This window comes from Dermochelys coriacea, chromosome 23 (genome assembly GCF_009764565.3).
Source record: "Dermochelys coriacea isolate rDerCor1 chromosome 23, rDerCor1.pri.v4, whole genome shotgun sequence".
In the NCBI taxonomy this organism is placed as follows: Eukaryota; Metazoa; Chordata; order Testudines; family Dermochelyidae; genus Dermochelys; species Dermochelys coriacea.
The window spans coordinates 3,514,901-3,532,762 of NC_050090.1; the positions used below are offsets into that span (position 1 = coordinate 3,514,901).

The 17,862-nt window shown below is 54.8% G+C and overlaps 1 protein-coding gene and 1 long non-coding RNA gene across 6 annotated transcripts; one reads left to right on the plus strand and one right to left on the minus strand.

Annotated features, from left to right (window-relative positions):
• Positions 1-2,598: 2,598 nt before the first annotated feature.
• LOC119847290 (transmembrane protein 229B-like) lies at positions 2,599-12,171 on the minus strand. Of its 5 annotated transcripts, none has more exons than XM_043501482.1 (4): positions 12,073-12,171; positions 5,997-6,156; positions 5,336-5,609; positions 2,599-4,836 (listed from the first exon to the last, which is right to left on the minus strand). In XM_043501482.1, exons 3-4 carry the CDS (start codon positions 5,341-5,343, stop codon positions 4,332-4,334), a joined length of 513 nt encoding a protein of 170 aa, XP_043357417.1. In that variant the 5' UTR covers positions 5,344-5,609; positions 5,997-6,156; positions 12,073-12,171; the 3' UTR covers positions 2,599-4,331. The 5 variants fall into 5 exon arrangements, with proteins under 5 accessions (XP_043357417.1, XP_043357416.1, XP_043357415.1 ...); XM_043501481.1 differs by having other exon boundaries at positions 5,336-5,606; positions 5,997-6,088; positions 12,073-12,161; XM_043501480.1 differs by having other exon boundaries at positions 5,997-6,088; positions 12,073-12,161.
• Positions 12,172-12,215: 44 nt separating this feature from the next.
• LOC122457293 lies at positions 12,216-17,079 on the plus strand. The gene is made up of 3 exons (XR_006276778.1): positions 12,216-12,296; positions 13,186-13,253; positions 14,835-17,079. It is a non-coding gene; the product is annotated as an uncharacterized LOC122457293 (long non-coding RNA).
• Positions 17,080-17,862: the final 783 nt, after the last annotated feature.

Below are 17,862 nucleotides of genomic sequence, written 5' to 3' on the forward strand. Positions count from 1 at the left end.
TGCGGGGGGACAGGGTCTTGCTAAGCAGATCACACTGAAACACCAACAAAGACAGGGTGGCTTTTCTGGGAGCAACTGCTGCTCTGAGCTCTGAGGATCCGGCTTCCCAGGAGAGGGGCTGCAGGTGGGAAATGCACCAGCTCCCCGCCCCCAGTGCTGTATGTTGCTGATCAATGGGCTGCTATTGGGGGTCTGGCCTGAGCTACATGTTTCCTCCATTTCTCCCCCTCCCCCCCCACCCGCCAGCGTGTCAGGACATCAGCAAAATACATGGGGACCGGATCCTCAGCTGATGTAGACTGACGCTGCTCTGCTGACGGGCGGGTGAGGGGCTCTGAGCTGGGACTCTACAGACCTAGCTTCTCTTCCCGGCTCTTCCACTGGCCTGCTGGGTGACAAGTCGTGTCGCCGCTTGGCGCCTCAGTTTCCCCTCCCCTCCTCTTTCGACTGGAAGCTGTCCGGGGGCAGAGACTGTCTCTCGCTCTGTGGCTGTGCAATGCAGCCCCCCCAGCACAATGGGACCTGGATATCCACTGGGGCTTCTAGGTGCTACTGTAATACACCTAAGAAATAACACTAATAAGTTAAATGAAGCAACTTTGATTTTTCCAGCTGGGGATCTGGCCCATTGACTCCAAAGGAGCGAGGCCGTTTCACCCCAGCCGGGGATCTGGTTGGTGCAGTCGTCCGGTTTAGCTAAGGGGAGACAGCGGCCTGTCTCAGACAAACCCTAGCCCCAGTCTTAGCCCGGCTGGTCCTTCCGGGCCCTCATGTCTCGGCCCATCCCTTTAGTGGGCGTCTGTACGGTGAAACCGTGCTGCAGAACTGCTCCCGCCTATTGCTGATTGGTACGCTGCTGCCCTCTGCTGGATGGAACTGGGACTGCTGTCTGTGGGTCACAGGCCCCTACCCTGCCCGCAGCTGCTGGGCGAGTCGCTGGTTGCTGGAGGGCCGTGTTTGGGAACAGGGGGGTTTTGGGGTCTATCCCTGAGGCTGCCAGGCTGGGCAGCAGCATGCGGTATGGAGACACTTGGGGTGTTCGGGAGGCGGGGTCTGGGCTACTGGGCAAATGTCTGCTCCGGCCACAAGGAAAGTAAAAGATGCAGAGAGCCCTAGAGGTACACGCAGCAGGACACCCAAAGAGAGAGACTCACACAAAGCCCTACAACCACCCAGATCGACACACAACCGGATACACACCCACACAGAGACACTGCCACAAAGTCACACACACTTCCAGCTAAACAGACAGACAGACACACAGAGATACAAACTAGGGCACAATGAGAGTGACACAAAACCACACACACACACCCAGCTAAACAGACCCTTACAAACAGAAACACGAGGGCACAAAGAGAGACTCACACAAAACCAGACACATACACCCAGCTAAACAGATACACAAACACAAGGACACAAAGAGAGAGAGAGACACACACAGACACACAAACACCACAAACACAAGGACACAGAGAGAGATACACACAAAGATGCATACACAGAGAGACAGACACACACGCAAAATCAGAGAGGCAAATCATTCTGGGTGCGTTTCGTTGACGCTTGAGTCAAACCCCAGTTATTGGGCCCCTGATAGGGGAAAGTGGGGGGAACTGAAAGGCCCCACTCTATAAAGGAGGCCGATTAGATGATGTAATGGTCCATTCTTGCCTTAAATACAATGATTCCCGCCCCCTGCACCCGACAGAGTGTAGCGCTGTCCCTATTGCAGCTCACCCTCCCTGATGATCATAATCCTCTCTAGCTTTTATCACTGCTAGATCTCAAAGCTTTTTACAGAGGAGTGTCATTAATCCTGTTTTATAGATGGGGAAACTGAGGCAGGGAGCCTTGCCTGAGCAAACTGGGACTAGAACCCCAGCCAGTGCTCCACCCAGTAGGCCACGCTGCTCACGCATTTAGCTCCACAGCCGGTTGCTGGGCTTCTGTCCCTGCATGGGTTGTCATTATCTGGCTCTGCCAGAGTGGGAGTCCCCTGTGCCCTAAAAGCGGGTCGCTCCCCTTATGCCAGGGCCGTTGTTTTGGTCCCTGCAAAGCCGGGTGGTGTGCGCCAGCTTGCTGCAAAGGTGTGTGCATGGAGCACCTGTGTTTGGGGAGCCTCATCCTGTCTCAGCAGAGGGCCACGGTCCAGATCTGGAGACACCACATTGCACTGGGGAGGGGCTGAGCTGCCCGGTCTCTGAATGGGGTGTGGGGAGAGATCAGATCTATGGAGGGGGGGCACGGTGGAGAGCCCTGTTCTCCACACAGCTGCAGGGGAGCTTTCATGGACAAGCTCAACTGGACATCCACTGGTGACAGCAGGGGGTTGGGAAATCAGGACTCCTGGGTTCCATTCCTGGCTCAGCAACGGCCTGAATCTCCCTGTGCCTCAGGATGGGATCAATAATTCTGACTTAACATCCCAGGACGAGCTGTCGGGGTTAAAGGGCTTTAGGATCTTCAGGGCACAGGCTCGCGGAAAGGGCAAAATATCATTAAAGAGGATGTATGATCACAGCCGCCGTGACTCACGCTGATTTCAGAGACCAGGGCTGGATACAGGGACAGATACCCGTAAGCTGTCACATCCTGTTTGCCCCAGCTGAACTGCCAGGTCGCCTCATCAGATAAACACATTATGAAACATAATCATTGGGTAAAAGAGGAAAGAATAGTTCCTGTTTATTAGGTGTGGTATGGCAGCACCTGGGAGCCCCAGACGGGCACGAAAAAAGCTCCAAAAACCTCCTCCCCACTCCTGGTAGTGGGATTGGAGTAGGAGGATCAGAACAACGGCCCCATCTAGCCCGGTATCCCATCCTCCCTGCTCTGCGTCAGCTCAAGGGGCCCATCTAGCCCGGTGTCCCGTCCCCTCTGCTCTGCGTCAGACCAACGGGGCCATATAACCTGATCTCGGTTGGGGTCTGTGCAGCGCCCAGAGCAACGGGGCCCTGATCTCAGTCAGGCTCTGTGCAGCGCCTGGCACAATGGAGGGCCCTTCTCCGTCAGGGCCCCAGCTGCCACCATAATGCAACTAACCTATCGGGGCCCATCCCTGCTCCCCTTAGCTGGCTTCCCAGCTCCCTGCCAACTTGGGCTGCCTTCAAAGGGGGTCATTTGTCTCTCTTATCCACCCAGCTCTTCCCAGCCCTAAATTCCTCCCGGGACTGGATGGGTGGGAGCTGAACCTAGCTGCCACCGCCGGTTTACCCTGCCGATCTGTTGCAGATCCTGTTTGGGAGCTCCGTACCCTGTCTGTGCGCTCTGCTCCGGGGCCTGCTGCTGGTGCATGGTGGGGGCGGGGGGGAGAGGAATTGGTTTTCAAGGTGGGGGCCAGGGGAAGGAGAAGATTGAGGAAGTGCATTAATCACCAATTTGTTTCTCTATCATTGCCAAGTGACAAAAGAACTTTTTAATGACAGGCTGCATCCCCAACACCTGAGTGAACAGAACTGTGGCCAATCCCTGAGTTGGGGGGTGACTTTGGCCCCCATCAGAGCCACGATCATGAGAAAAAGCTAGCAGCAAAAGGGGACCCCCAGCTTTCAGCAGCAACACCCAAGAAGAGCAGCTGCCCCCCCCGGGGGGGGGAAAAGAATAATTGCAAAGAGTCCTTTATGCAGCCCTGGGGGGAACAGAGCCCCCTGCCCCTGAGATTTCCACCCCCTAAAGAGGGTCTTCGCACCTGGTGTGGAGCACAACCCTCCATCATGTCTGGGGGGGTCGGGGGCATGGCTGGAGGGCACTGGGCTGTGGCTATTCTCTGCCCCCCAGGGCCCATAGGACGCAGAGACCCATTCAGAGCAGCCCCGAGGTTGCTCTATCCCCGTGTTTCTCAACCCTTTTGATACCCGGGACCAGTTTGCTGCCTTCCTAAATTGCGTCAGGCAGATGTCAGGGACCGGTGCCGGTGCATGGACCGGCTGTGGAGAAACATAGCCGACCCCGGCTGCTGGGCCCAGAATGGGCGGGGAGAGCACCACCGGGGGCTAAAAGCCACCTGCGCCCCATACTGCCAGCAAGCACAGGGAGGGGGTGTGTGTGGGGCTGAGAACTGGGCCCAGGGTCCATCCTGGCAGACCTGGTCCCTGGGGAATCTCCCTGCATTGGCACTGGGGGACGGACAGAATGCCAGGTGGGTTCCATGCAGCAGGAGTCGTCCGGCCAGCGGGAGGGTCTTGGGGGCGGGAAGTGAGCGAGGACGGGATGATCAGAGCTTCATCCCCACCCCGCCAGGCCGCCCCCCGGGTTGAGCGTCAGGCAGCTCCGGGAGCTGCAGCAGGATGGTCCGGAGAGGGGCAGCCGGGCCCCAGCCTGCGCCGTGCTCAGGTGTCCTTGCGGGGTGCAAGGCAGCTGGCGGTGGGGGCCGGGGGGCCTGGCCCCTCCAGCCGCAGCCGCAGGGTGTTCCCGATGATCAGCTTCTCCAGCACCAGGGAGCCCAGGAACCAGAAGACGGCGTACTCCAGCGTCACCAGCCCCATGAGGTGGTAGCGGAAGTGGCTGTAGTCCCAGGGGCAGGCATCGAACCGGCGCAGGAGGTAGCCGGTGGCGAACTCCCACAGGTAGATCCAGAGGGTGTAACACAGGCAGCGGCTCAGCAGGGGGCAGCGGCCCTGCAGCAGCAGGTACATCCGCTCCAGCACCAGGCTGGACGTGCCGTAGATGAACAGGGCCCAGACGCTGGTGACGCCCGGGAACTTCCAGTCCCGCTCGGCCACGAAGGCCCAGGTGGCCGTGAACATCACCTCGCAGAAGTACCCGTGGATGGCGTAGATGTACCAGCGGGTCAGGGGGCTCAGGGGCTCGACCCGGCCGCCCATGGCGCAGGATCTGTGGGGCAGTGGCACACAGGGGTGGGGGGCACATTAGTGGGGCGGGCAAATAAGAGGAGCACGGCATAAGGGGCGTCCCGTCGAGCGTATGGGCTGGAGGGGCTTGGATCCTAGGGAAACTACACAGAACCGGAGTGCTCCAGAGACAGTGAGTGGGAGCTAGGAGTTAGAGCAGGGCGGGGGGAGGGGCGTTCAGGACTCCTGGGTTCCATTCCCAGCTCTCAGGGGGGAGAGAGTGTCCTAATGGTTAGAGCAGAGAGCAGCTGAGCACCAGGACTCCTGGGTTCTATCCCCAGCTCTGGGAGGGGCATGGGGTTTAGTGGTTGGAGCAGGGGGGCTGGGAGTCAGGACTCCTGGGTTCTAATCTCCACTCTGGGAGGGGAGGGGGATTCTGATCCTGGTTGTAGGAAGGGAATAGGATGGCTAGTGAGTGGGACTGGGTGTCAGCACTCCCAGCCCTGGCAGGGGAGTGGGGTCTAGTAGCTAGAGTCGATAACCTCATCATCTGGATTCCTAGGTCCAATTCTCAGCTCTGCCACTGACACCCTGGGCATGTCCCTTCCATGCGCCCTGCCTCGGTTTCCCCAGCGGTAAAATGAGGGCAGCAGCACGGAGCTATCATCGTGCCGAGCCTTGGTTAGCCGCCCTGGCAAAGCGCGCTGAGTGGCTGGCGTTTGAGCCTGCCATGCTGCTTCCAGCCTCGCCCGACTTCCACGCCGCTCTGAGCAGGCCCGTTTGGCGACAAGATTTGCCACGTGCAGTCTCAGGCTGCTAGCAAAAGTCGGGGGGGGGGGGGGGAAGCAGTTGCAAGCAAAATACATTTGGTTCAAGGAAAGGGTTAAAGCAACACCCCAGCTTGACAGCTGTGCGGGCAGGGTACCAGGGCTGTGCCAGCCTCAGCAGGGGGTTAGTTAGGGGAAGGGATGTGGGTGATGCTTCCTGGGGATACCCAAGCTTGCAAACTTTGCTAGCCTCTGCCATCAGCAGGAGGAAGCTGAGGTCAGTCGCTGGCAGCTACCAGCGTCTGCACACAAGCGCTGCCTTCTGGCCTTGCTCTCGCTTGCAGGTTCATCATCATCATCAAACTTCAACATCCCCCCCGCCACTCTCAAGTCCTCCGGGCACCTCCCTAAATTGCCCAGCCCCTGGTCTACTCACCAAATTCCCAACTCTAACGGCGGAGGACACCCCCGGCGTCCCCGTTCTGCCTTGGACCAAGGATCCACTCCACTCCCCGGCACTTAGATTTGCTTGTAGAGAAAGCCAGGATCTGTTTATTCCCCAAAGAGCAGAGATTCAAAGGCAGCCGGCAGAAAGACTGGAAACAAACAAACAAACAAACATCACTACACACATCCTAACCCTCACCTACCCTGTGATCTAGACATCAGCTGCCCGGAAGGGCTCGTCCACACCTGAAACGCTATAGCTGCCTGCCGTGTAGACACAACTGACGCCGACACCAGAATTCTTAGCACTGTCTACACCGGGGTTAGGTCGCCTTAACTAGATAGCTCGGGGTGTGTGTGTGTGTGTGTGTGTGTGTGACACCCATGAGGAGCCCCCTTCCGTCCGCACCCAAATCAGTCTGATCTCGGTCAGCAAGCACACAGGACCCATGTCCTAGGACCCTGCTGGGAATGGTGGGGGTCAGATCCCAGGTCCTGCTTAGACCCGGATCCAAGCCATTATTTTGCACTGCGGAGACAAGCTGCAGCCCCATGGCAGAAGGGCTGCATAGCGCCGTACGGACGCGTTACAACGGCCATGAGATCCCGGGTCCAACGGCTGTAAACAACGCAGTGTGGATGCTCATGAGGGGGCTTGGAAAACACCAAGTCCACAAGCTCGGGTCCCGCAGATCCAGGTTTACAAGAGTGCTGTGTAGACGGACCTTGATGAGCTCTTTAATATATCCACGGCACGCAGCTCCGCATGGTAGCCGCAGGCATGGGAGGCAGCTCCAGATTTTCCGCTGGTCTCCTTTGCCTTTTGTAGGACGGCCACAGCTCCTGCCCCTTCACCCGGCACTCTGGCTTCCTGCAGCTCCTTCGCAAGACCCAAATAAACATGCCATTATCCGATAGCCGGGCTTCCGCGGTCCAATCTAGGACTTTCCTGGCCGAGTTTAGCTGTAGCGTTAGGTGGAGCCAGACCTGTCTGGTTGCAAAGGCAGGCTTGCGGGAAGAGCAGCGTATTCAAAAGACGCTGGGGATTTGGGGGGCGGGGGGAGGGAGAGTTGCGCAGGAGCGTCAGAGTTTTTCCATACTGCTGAGCAACATCGTTAAGCCGACCTAATTTCTTATCAGGGACCGGGCCTGAGTGTGGACTCGACACAAAGATACACCAAACAAGACAAGCGTGACCAGTTAAACTTCATAGTGCAGACTAAGGCTCTCGCTCCAACAGGTCTTTTCTCCAGCCCTCAGATAACTTTTGTGGTTCTTCACCCTCGACAAGGCAGAAACATCCTTTTAGAAATGCACGCACCAGAACTGGACGTGGGGTTTCAGTATCGTTCTCAAGCAAAGCCGGAGACCCAGGTAAAAAAATCACTTCCTTGCCCTCAGTCGCTACTCCCTTGTGTATATATCTAAAGGCCAAGTCCTATTTGTCCTGGGGTCACGCTGGGATCTCACGTTGGCTTGTTCGTCCACTAGGAATCCGAAATACTATGCTGGAAAGCTGGCGCGGGGGGGAGGGGGTGTTAAATGAATCTTGGAGTCACAGCATTTTCCAAGCCGCTTTCCTCCCCAAAGGAGAAAGATTTCAGCATCCAAATGCCATCCTGCCTTCTTAAAATCCCCACCTGCTCTACGAAGGTCCAGTGAGCATGTGTTTCTTCTGCACATCACACCTCAAAGCCTTGCACGGCTTCACCACCCATCAGCTGCCATGCTCTGCTCCAGAGGTGGAAGCATTTTGTTGAATCATAAGGCTTGGTATCCTGGGCCCTGGCAGAACAGCTTGTTCGTAAGTTCACCCATCACCCCAAAATCTTCCAAGCTTGATCTCTGTCTGCAGGGGAATATTCCACGTTTTCTTTTGATCCAAATCCCACCGCTGAGTTACGGAAGAGCCAGCATTTCACCCCGTCAGGTAAAAAATTCTCCAAATACTGGTTTTTTCCCCTGTAAAAGGGATCAATGAGAAGCTTGGCTTGGAGGCTGGGAGATGGAGGCGGGGTGGGGGGAGGAAGGTTTAAAGGGACAATGGTGGTGTGGAAATAATTAATTCTATTATAGCAGTGCCTGGGGGCTCTAATCAAAATCTGGGTCTCACCGTGCTACCTGCTGTACATATACACAGAACAAGAGACAGCCCTTGAAGAACAGCTAAATAAAAGCAGGATTATTCTCCCCATTTTACAGATGGGGAAACTGAAGCACCATACAGGACCAGAGGAAAGGGAGGCCAAAAGCAAACATGGCTCCTTTAAGAAGCCATCCCAGCGGGCAGACTTCCGAGCTCTCTTTGTATTCTAGACAGTAGGCGGGCTCTCTCCTTTCCATAGATTCACAGCTTCCAAGGCCAGCCTGACGCCCTCCCTTCATCCGCTTCCTTGTCCCGTTTCTCTAGCCCACTGCCAAGAGCAGGATGTACCTGGAGTGCACGCGGCCATCTCGGCTCCAAGCGCTCATTGTGGAGCGCACAGGAAATAACTTGCCCAAGGCGTCAGGTTGGGACTAGAAACCAGAACTTCCAAATCCTAGGCTACTGACTCCGCCATGAAGCATCTTCCTAGCTGAGGATCTCCAAAGCAGGCCACGCTTTCCTTAAGCAGCTGGTAACGCCGGGCACCTGAGCTTTTGGGCAAACCCAGTTTTCAGAAGCATTGAGCACCCCTTTCCCACACACACTCCAGCAGCAGCTCGGCATCTCGGGACACCCAGCGGGCACTCAAAACTCAAGGCATCGCAAAAAAATCAGTGCTCATGACTGCATTAGCCCAGTGACCGGATTTCCCCCCCCCCACTCCTTTGTAGCATCTTTCCACCCGTCATCACGGCCCAGGTCCCTATGGTGCCAGGCGCTGTACATTCACAGGACAAACAGACTAACAGTCCCTGCCCCAAGGAGCTGACAATCATTTCAAACGGGAATTAAGCTGCTTCCAGTGGGGATTAATTAACATGGGTGAGGCGCCAGGGAAACTTATGTGTCTGGGCACAAGGTAGCTTATCCTGGGAAAACTCAAGGGAACCCAAACTCACTTTCAAGGGCAGACTAGCCTTTAGCCTCAGCATGAGCAATCTTTAGATTAAAATTGGATTTTTTTCCCCAAAAAGATCTGCCCTCGTTGAAACAGGAATTGCTTCGGGGAAGTACCCCAGCCTGGGTTATACATAGGCTGGGCAGAATTCCATTTTTATTCCTTGTATAATTTCAGCAGATAATATTGGTGGCTATTTTAAAGCCTTTTTTCAACTGTTATCAATTAAAATGTTCACAGGTGTGGGAAATTACAGAGAGGAAATCAGACAACAGGGTGAGGGGCAGGAGGATAGTCCATCAGTGGCTATTAGCCAGGATGGGCAGGGATGGTGTCCCTAGCCTCTGTTTGCCAGAGGCCGGGAATGAGCAACAGGGGATGGATCACTTGCTGATTACCTGCTCTGTTCATTCCCTCTGGGGCACCTGGCACTGGCCACCATTGGAAGACAGGACAGTGGGCTAGATGGACCCTTAGTCTGACCCAGTGTGGCTGTTCTTATGGCAGGCAAGACTTATTTAATGACAGTAGAGGTTGAGATTCAAAGGTTAAAAGCTTTACGTGCATTAAAACACCAGCTGTCAATATCACATGCTCAAAACACACTCAGTCCTCACACAGCATTCTTTCTTTGCCACCCTGTCCATTTCGACTGTGAACGCTAGAAATATTTTTTCATCGGTTTGGGCGTGTGCGGCGAAATCGACCTGCATCGATGTTAGCCAATAAAAAAAGCGAATCCTTCCATGCCTTGTTAGACACAAGGTCAGACAAGAGGATCACAGCCATCCCTTCTGGCCTTGGAAATTTGAAAATACCAGCCAGCCTGAATGAAAGGCTTAACATTTTTTTATGTTTCATTATGGTTGGGGCATGCAGAGAGGATCAAAATGCCCCCTTCCAATCTCACGGCTGCTATAGGGCGTAGTTAAGCCTTATCAAGCCCATTCTACTGTTGGGGAAACCGAGGCACAGAACAGGAAAGGGACTTATAAAGGCTCAGAGAGGCAGGCTGGAAATTGAGAGAGCATCAGAGGAAAGGGCCTTTTGAAAGGCTGGTGGGGAGGGATATTAGGAATCGCACATGGTCTAGCAAAATGTCTGAGCCCTGCAGGAAACGTAACTCAAGGATCATTGATTTTGCGGTGATCTGAGCAGGAAAAAGGGTGTTAAAGTAGGGTGACCAGATGACCCATTTTTAAAGGGACAGTCCTCTTTTTGGGGACTTTTTCTTATATAGGCGCCTCTTACCCCCCACCCCCTGTCCTGTTTTTTCAGTTGCTATCTGGTCACCCTATGTTAAAGGAGAGAAATCACAGCACTGTAGGGTGCCTTCAGGAGAAGTCAAGCTGCTCCTATAGGATGGCTGGGTGGGAGAAGCCCAGGGCTCGGAGACAGGACTGTCGGGTTCCATTCCCACCTCTGGACAGGGAGAGCATCTAGTATTAACAGCAAGAGGGGCCGGTGTCAGGACTACTGGGTTCTATCCCCAGCTTTACCTTGAACTCAGTATGTGGCTTTGGGGAAGTCATATCACCTCTCTCTCTTTCTGCCCCAGTTTCATCCTCTGTAACTACAGGTACTCCTGCCCCTCACCCCCTGCTGGTAGGCCACACTCGTTAGCATCCGTTTAGCACTTTGGGGCTCCCTGACGGCAAGTGCTGGGAGGGTGGATTAATGCCAGCAACTACACGGCCCTATGCTAGCAAGGAGCTCGGGCACTTCTCTCCACTCCACCTGGACATGCCTCCGGCTCAGCCATGTGAGAGTGCAGGCTCTCGCTAGCTTTCCTGGCCGTGATGCCTCGGGGGCCTCAAACTCCCAGCCCGCGTCTCACAGCAGGGGCAAGTATGGCGCCCCATGCTAGCTCCTGCCTCTGGGCAAGAGGGAAGCTCTGTCCTTCAGAGCCCTTTCAGCGCTTGTCTCCGCTGCTGAGACAGCTGTTGAGGGGCCAGGTGGTGCCAAGGCAGCAAGGGGTCAGGACTCTCGGAGCTGGACGGAGAACCCTCCAATTCATCGCATGAAGAGCCATGGAAACAGCTGTCAGTCTGGGGCTGGGATCGAAGCTGGCACCCTCTAGAGGGGAAAGGCCCCATCCCTCTTTAACGAGCCAGTCCTCTGCTCCAGGATTGGGTCAGAACCGACAGCCTCTGGAGGGGAAAGGACCCATGTCTTCTTCTGATCCCAGCCCAGACAAGCTCAGCTGGCTGGCTCTGAGAGTGGGGGAAGGTGTGGGGCGACAAGGGAGACCAAGGCCAGAATTTCTTAGGGCATGGGCACAGAAGAGGTGCCCAGAGAAAGTCCAGTCACCAGACTCAGACCCATGAGCGAGGAACAGACGTTTTGGAAGCAAGAGAAGGAAGAGATCCCACCTTCACATTCAAATGTGTGCTGCAACGTCGCCACCAGCACCAGCCCCATTTGAGTTGTTTGTCTGGCAAAGGGGAGGGTGGGGCACAGGAGAAAGCCAACCAAGTCTCCCCTGCTGCCCCGCCTCGTGTTCTCTGGCTCTCAAGACTTTTCTCTAGCGGCCTCGGATTCCGGCTACCTCAGTTTTGAGGGGGCGCTGAGCAGCCACCCCCTCCAGTGGGCGCCCTTGGGGGCTCAATGCCCATGATGGGCAGCCCAAATCATCGACCCGCTCTGGGAAGCTTTGGCCCAAAGGAGCATCCAAGCCGGGGAGTGGATTTTCCCTTCTAACGTCCCTTTTCTCGGGGGGACCTCGCACCACTTGGCAAAGAGCAGTTCGCATCGCAGATGCCCACCAAGGAGGGCAGCATGAGCAGATTTACAGATAGGGAAACTGAGGCACAAAAGGGGTATTTCACTGGGAGCACTCAAAGGTCCACCCATCATTGTGGCATCCGGGCGCACGGTAATTTGCCTCATCCTAACTCCAGCAGTCACACAGTCAGTCACACACAGCCCCCCTGCCCCTCTGTGCCCCCTTCCGCCTGGCCGGGCACAGCCCCCCTGCCCCTCTGTGCCCCCTTCCGCCTGGCCGGGCACAGCCCTGCTCACCGTGCCCAGTGCCTGGCTGGCGCGCGGTGGCGTCCGACTCAGCTCCCTGCCACTCAGCGGCCAGCACGCGCTGGCCGCTTTAAGAGCCTCCACACCGGCCGGCTCGGCGTCATCGCTAAGCCCCGCCCAAGGCCTCCCCGCGCCCCGCCTGCGCCGCCATCTTGGGAGAGGCAAGTGGGGCAGCCCTGAGCGCAGAGGCCATTGGCTCGGCAGGGAGCGGGAGTGTGTGTGCGCGCGCGTGCTGGGTCTGGGTCTGGGTCTGCGCCTGCGCCCGCGCCCGCTCTCCCTCCCCCTCCCCCTCCGTCTGCTCAGCCCCCCACTTTTTCTGTCTTCTTAACCCCTCTTTTCAGCCCCCCCTTTCTAATTCCCCTTTGTCAGCCCCCCGTCTGTCTGCTCAGCCCCCCTTCTCTGTCCCCCCTTTGTCAGCCCCCCTTTCTCTGTCCCCCCTTTCTCTGTCTGTCTGCTCGGCCCCCCTTCTCTGTCCCCCCTTTGTCAGCCCCCCTTCTCTGTCTGCTCGGCCCCCCCTTCTCTGTCCCCCCTTTGTCAGCCCCCCTTTCTCTGTCCCCCCTTTCTCTGTCTGTCTGCTCGGCCCCCCTTCTCTGTCCCCCCTTTGTCAGCCCCCCTTTCTCTGTCTGTCTGCTCAGCCCCCCTTTCTCTGTCTCCCCTTTGTCAGCCCCCCTTTCTCTGTCCCCACTTTGTCAGCCCCCCTTTCTCTGTCCCCACTTTGTCAGCCCCCCCTTTCTCTGTCTGTCTGCTCAGCCCCCCCTTTCTTATCTCCCTTTCTCAGCCCCCCTTTCTCTGTGTCTTCTCTGCCCCCCTTTTTCTTTCTTTCTTTCTTTCTTTCTTTCTTATTGCCATAATTCATGACAACATACATCTTGGCCAGGATATTAAACCTCCTGCTTTAGGGCTTAAAAACCAGACTTTAGAGACAAGACCGAGCCTTTCATGGGGGTGGGTGGCCCAATTATCCCCTGTCTGCTTGTGCAGGGTCCTTGCCCCTTCCTCTGTTGCATCTGGGGGCTGGACGTCGTCAGAGCCGGGATACCGGGCTAGATGGGCCTGGGCGCTGCTCCCATGTACACGGCAAGTCAACATTCCCACCCTCTCTAGATTTCTAGCCTCTTTGTTGTCACCGCAGGGATCGGTTGAGAGCTCTTGCACGCGGAGCCGACCCCAGGGTGAGTGGGTGCTGTTTGCCTGGGGGTAGGAAAGGGCCCTTAGGTTTCATTCTGCAGGAAATACAATCTGGAGAGAGAACGTTCAAGGGGCTTCCCACGGAAGCAGCTGGGGCGCTCAGGCCACACCTGACGTCTGCACCCTGCGATCCAGCCTTGTGCTGCTCACAGACGCAGATAACATCTGCAGCCATAGTCCGGGCTGCCCAAATTAACCTTCCGGGGTGACCCACATGGGCAGCACCCTCCCTATAGCGCACTGTCCCCCTCTAGTGGCCACAGACAGCCTGCTACAGCCGTGGCTGCTGAGTTGGGTCCTCCGGATTCCCTATTAATCGTGTTTATTACAGCAGTGCCTAAGGACCAGCCAATAGCGGGGCCCCGTTGTGGTAGGTGCTGTGCATTTTCATTGCTCTTGGGTGTATTACGGTAGCACCTAGAAGCCCTGCGCATAGACTAGGCCCCAATTTGTGCTAGGTGCTGTACATTTTGATTGCTCTTGGGTGAATTACGGTAGCAGCTAGGCCCCCCCAGTCATGCACCAGGCGCTGTACGCACGGGGTAGCAGATGGTCCCTGCCCTGTATGATTCAAATAGACCAGACGCACCCAGAAAGGGGAAAGGGGTGAACATGCCATCAGAGAGACCAACAGGAGGGCTGCAAACGGCATGTTAGTGCCAGGATCGTTTCTTGGTTGGGTGGAGTTCTGAGGGGATCAGTGACAGGGAAGGAAAAGGGGGAGAAGCTCAGAGGGGGAAGGGAAGGAGGTGGGCAAGTAGCACAGGGCAGAGGGAGTCCGATCCAAACTGCCGGGAACTCTCCGAAATTTCAGGTGTGCAGAGTTCCCGGCGTTGGGCAGGAGACTCAGTGTCAGGAACCAGGGCCAGCAGCATAGCCCGTCTCCGGGTTACCTAACAAGCGCAGCTAGCCGGCAGTGGCCGCCTGGTTGGCTACCCCACCTGTCTGATGGGAATCTTACAACCCAGCCTCAGCCATTCACTGGCTGCTCCAAGCATTTGCTCCTGGTCTTCCCCAGGTCACCCGGTCCTGACCCTCCGATTCCTGATTTTGGCTCTGACTCCAGTTCTTACTCTGGGCTCCCATTTCTGGCTACTGACTCCTGCTCCAACCACTGGGCATGACTGCCTACAACCCAGTCCCTGAGATTCTGGCCGGCTCCTCTCTGCAGCCCCCAGAACTCACCTGAGTTCCAGCACCCCCAGAGTGTGTGCGGGATCTCCTCTGCATGGGTCTGGCTCTGGGGGGCTGCTGGGTGGCCCGGGTTGGGTCCTGTTTTACTCCCTCCCTCCCAGTGTGGCAACTGCATTGACTGCTTCTGCCTCATCCCCACTGCTGACAGCTTACTCAGGGCAGCGGCTTTATACGTGCACCAGTGCTAGTGCTTTAAACCTGCTTGGCATGGCTGTAAAGAACGCCAGGCAGGGGAGAGCCGTGACCACTCAGGATGGGGCTATTCACTGGTGGAGCACGGGTGGGGTCCCCTGGGTCCATTTGCCAGCAGCATCCCTTCCTAAGGTCACAGAGATGCATGAGACGTCACCTCTGCTGTGTCTCTCCTTTAGCTGTGATGCCGTACAGAAGTGTTGGCTGGAGCAGGTGGGGGGTCAATATTTGGGGCCTTGCTGGACTGTTTCCCATGGGAGGAGTATCTGAAGATATGAGTCAGGTCTATTCTGTGCTGCAAGCCTGTTTATTTACAAGGGACCCATGCATGGTCCTGCTTCCTTGAATGCAGAAGGAACAGACAACAGCAGGCAGTTTCCTCACTCCCAGTTTCCACGCCTGTCTCTCCAGCTTGTCCTGTGCCCCAAGGAGCTCTCTTCCCTCTTGGACGATGCTCACAGTGGCTTATCTTGCCGGCTACTGGCTCACATGCAGCTGCAACCAATCAACCGCCCCCCCCATCTCTTGTTTTTGCAGTCAGTCTCAGGGAAACCCCTCTGCCCACATGGAATAGCTCCACTTATCTTTGCCATGCAGCCGATTGCTTTGGGCTGTTGCTTCTCTAATTTCTGGCTATCTCACTCCATAAAGGGGCTTAATTGCTCCTTCCATTTTACCTGAAGGAAGCATGGTTAGGGTGCCCATCAGCTTGAACTATTGTCTGTGATTGTCTGTAGATCAAAGTCCCCCTTTTATGGCAGCCATTCAGACCTTTCAGCATAACAGAAGTTCCCCTGGGGGATCCAGGAGAAGAACTCAGGTGAAGTATCGGATACCAGGAAAGGAATTGTGGGAGTTTGTGAATCTGACCCCTCCAAGTCCCAGAATTCCAGTAAGTATCCCACAGAGTCGTGTGAGAGAAGCCCCAGAATGTATTGAGCCTGGTGGCAGAACATTGCACCCTGGGAGATCTGTGCAGTTATTTTGGAATAGCGCAGAGCTGTGTGGCTGCAGTGACTCACAAGGGAAGTCCCCGAAGCTTGGCTTAACCAAAGTAGTGGGGACACATTGTTTTGGGAGCGTTATACCGGTATAATAACAGCAGAAAAACCTAGAGTGGAAAAACTTTCCCTTGCAGATAAGCCCTCAGCCCCATGTGCAGTCTGTGTGCCAGTGATATTTCCAGGTGAAACAGAAGACGGTAACACACTGTCTTGCTGGAGAAGCAGTTTAAACTTTTCCTCTGAGCTGAAAGCGTGTGACATGGTAAGATCCTCTAGCAAAGGGGCCCTAAGGAAAGAGTCCAGTAGATGGAGACATCTGCTCAGCGTGGAAAGCCAAAATGGTTAGAAAACAGCAGGCACTGACTAGAATTTGCCCCAGGCTCTGGGGTCTCTCTGCTTGGTGGCCTGGGCTTACTATGTACTTCTCCTCCTGCTGCGCCGAGAGCCCAGCTGCTGGGGTGGGGTTAGCTGAGGCCCCGGCAGCAGTGGGTCACAGAGTCAACACCCCATTGAGATGCAAGGTGCAGTTTACTCCTCTCAGAACAATGGGCTCAGGCTCTCTGCAGACTCAGGCAGCGTCACTGAGTCAATTACACAGTCACGTTTTCAAGCTTTTCTTCGCAGACATGAGGGCTACAAACTAACAACAACAACAAAAAAGCTGAAATTCTGATGTCACAGGCAGAGCTGGATGGGAAACAGTGTTTCCATCCTGGAAAAGTTTTCAAGATATCAGAAGACAAAATTTCCATCCCAAACTGGCCCAAAAAATCAGACTCTCAAATTTTCACCAGCCAAAAAAATCGAAATAAAAGCTCAGGGTGAGTCAAGCAAAACACTCGGTTGAGATTAGTGAGCAACATTTTGTTTCAATTGTGACCATTTAAAAAAAAAAAAAGACCATACTTGGCTTAAATTTTGAAACAAAAAGCCATTTTAAATCCAGATATTTCCTTTGGAGAAATCACAAAACAAGTTTTTGACAATTTTGCAACTTTGTTTTTGTTCAGAAAAAAATGAGGTGGGGGGGGGTTCGAAAAATTTATGAAAACCGAAACTTTGCTCTGAAAAGCTTCAGTTTGGCCAAATCAGCATTTTCAGAGGGAAAAAAAATTCATCACCAAATTCTCTACCGCCTGTAGTCATGGGAGCCAGGTGCCTTAGCCCAGCCCTGCATCCAATTTTAAGATTAAATTCCCCCCTGTATAGAAGACCAGGGGCAGGAAGTCAGACCCTCTGCTATTGTATCTTTCCCCGCTAGAGGGCCTAATAGACCTGCTGTCAGCAAAAAGCCTGGAGACTTTCGCTGAGTTTCTTTTGGGGCGGGGGGGAACTAATCTAAAAATAAATTTACACCCACACACACCCCACGCATCTCCTGCGGCCAAAGTGGTGTGAAAATTCAGATCAGACACATACACACAACTTTCAGAGTAGCAGCCATGTTAGTCTGTATTCGCAAAAAGAAAAGGAGTACCGGTGGCACCTTAGAGACTAACAAATTTATTAGAGCATAAGCTTTCGTGAGCTACAGCTCACTTCCGATGAAGTGAGCTGTAGCTCACGAAAGCTTATGCTCTAATAAATTTGTTAGTCTCTAAGGTGCCACCGGTACTCCTTTTCTTTTTGCGTATACACACAACTACAATCCATCGGTGATCTTCCTAAAAACACCATCCTGGCCACTATGGATGTAGAAGCCCTCTACACCAACACTCCACACAAAGATGGACTACAAGCCGTCAGGAACAGTATTCCCGATAATGTCACGGCAAACCTGGTGGCTGAACTTTGTGACTTGGTCCTCACCCATAACTATTTCATATTTGGGGACAATGTATACCTCCAAATCAGCGGCACTGCGATGGGTACCCGCATGGCCCCACAGTATGCCAACATTTTTATGGCTGACTTAGAACAACGCTTCCTCAGCTCTCGTCCCCTAATGCCCCTACTCTACTTGCGCTACATTGATGACATCTTCATCATCTGGACTCATGGAAAAGAAACCCTTGAGGAATTCCACCATGATTTCAACAATTTCCATCCCACCATCAACCTCAGCCTGGACAAGTCCACACAAGAGATCCACTTCCTGGACACTACGGTGCTAATAAGCAATGGTCACATAAACACCATCTATACTGGAAACCTACTGACCGCTATTCCTACCTACATGCCTCCAGCTTTCACCCAGATCAAA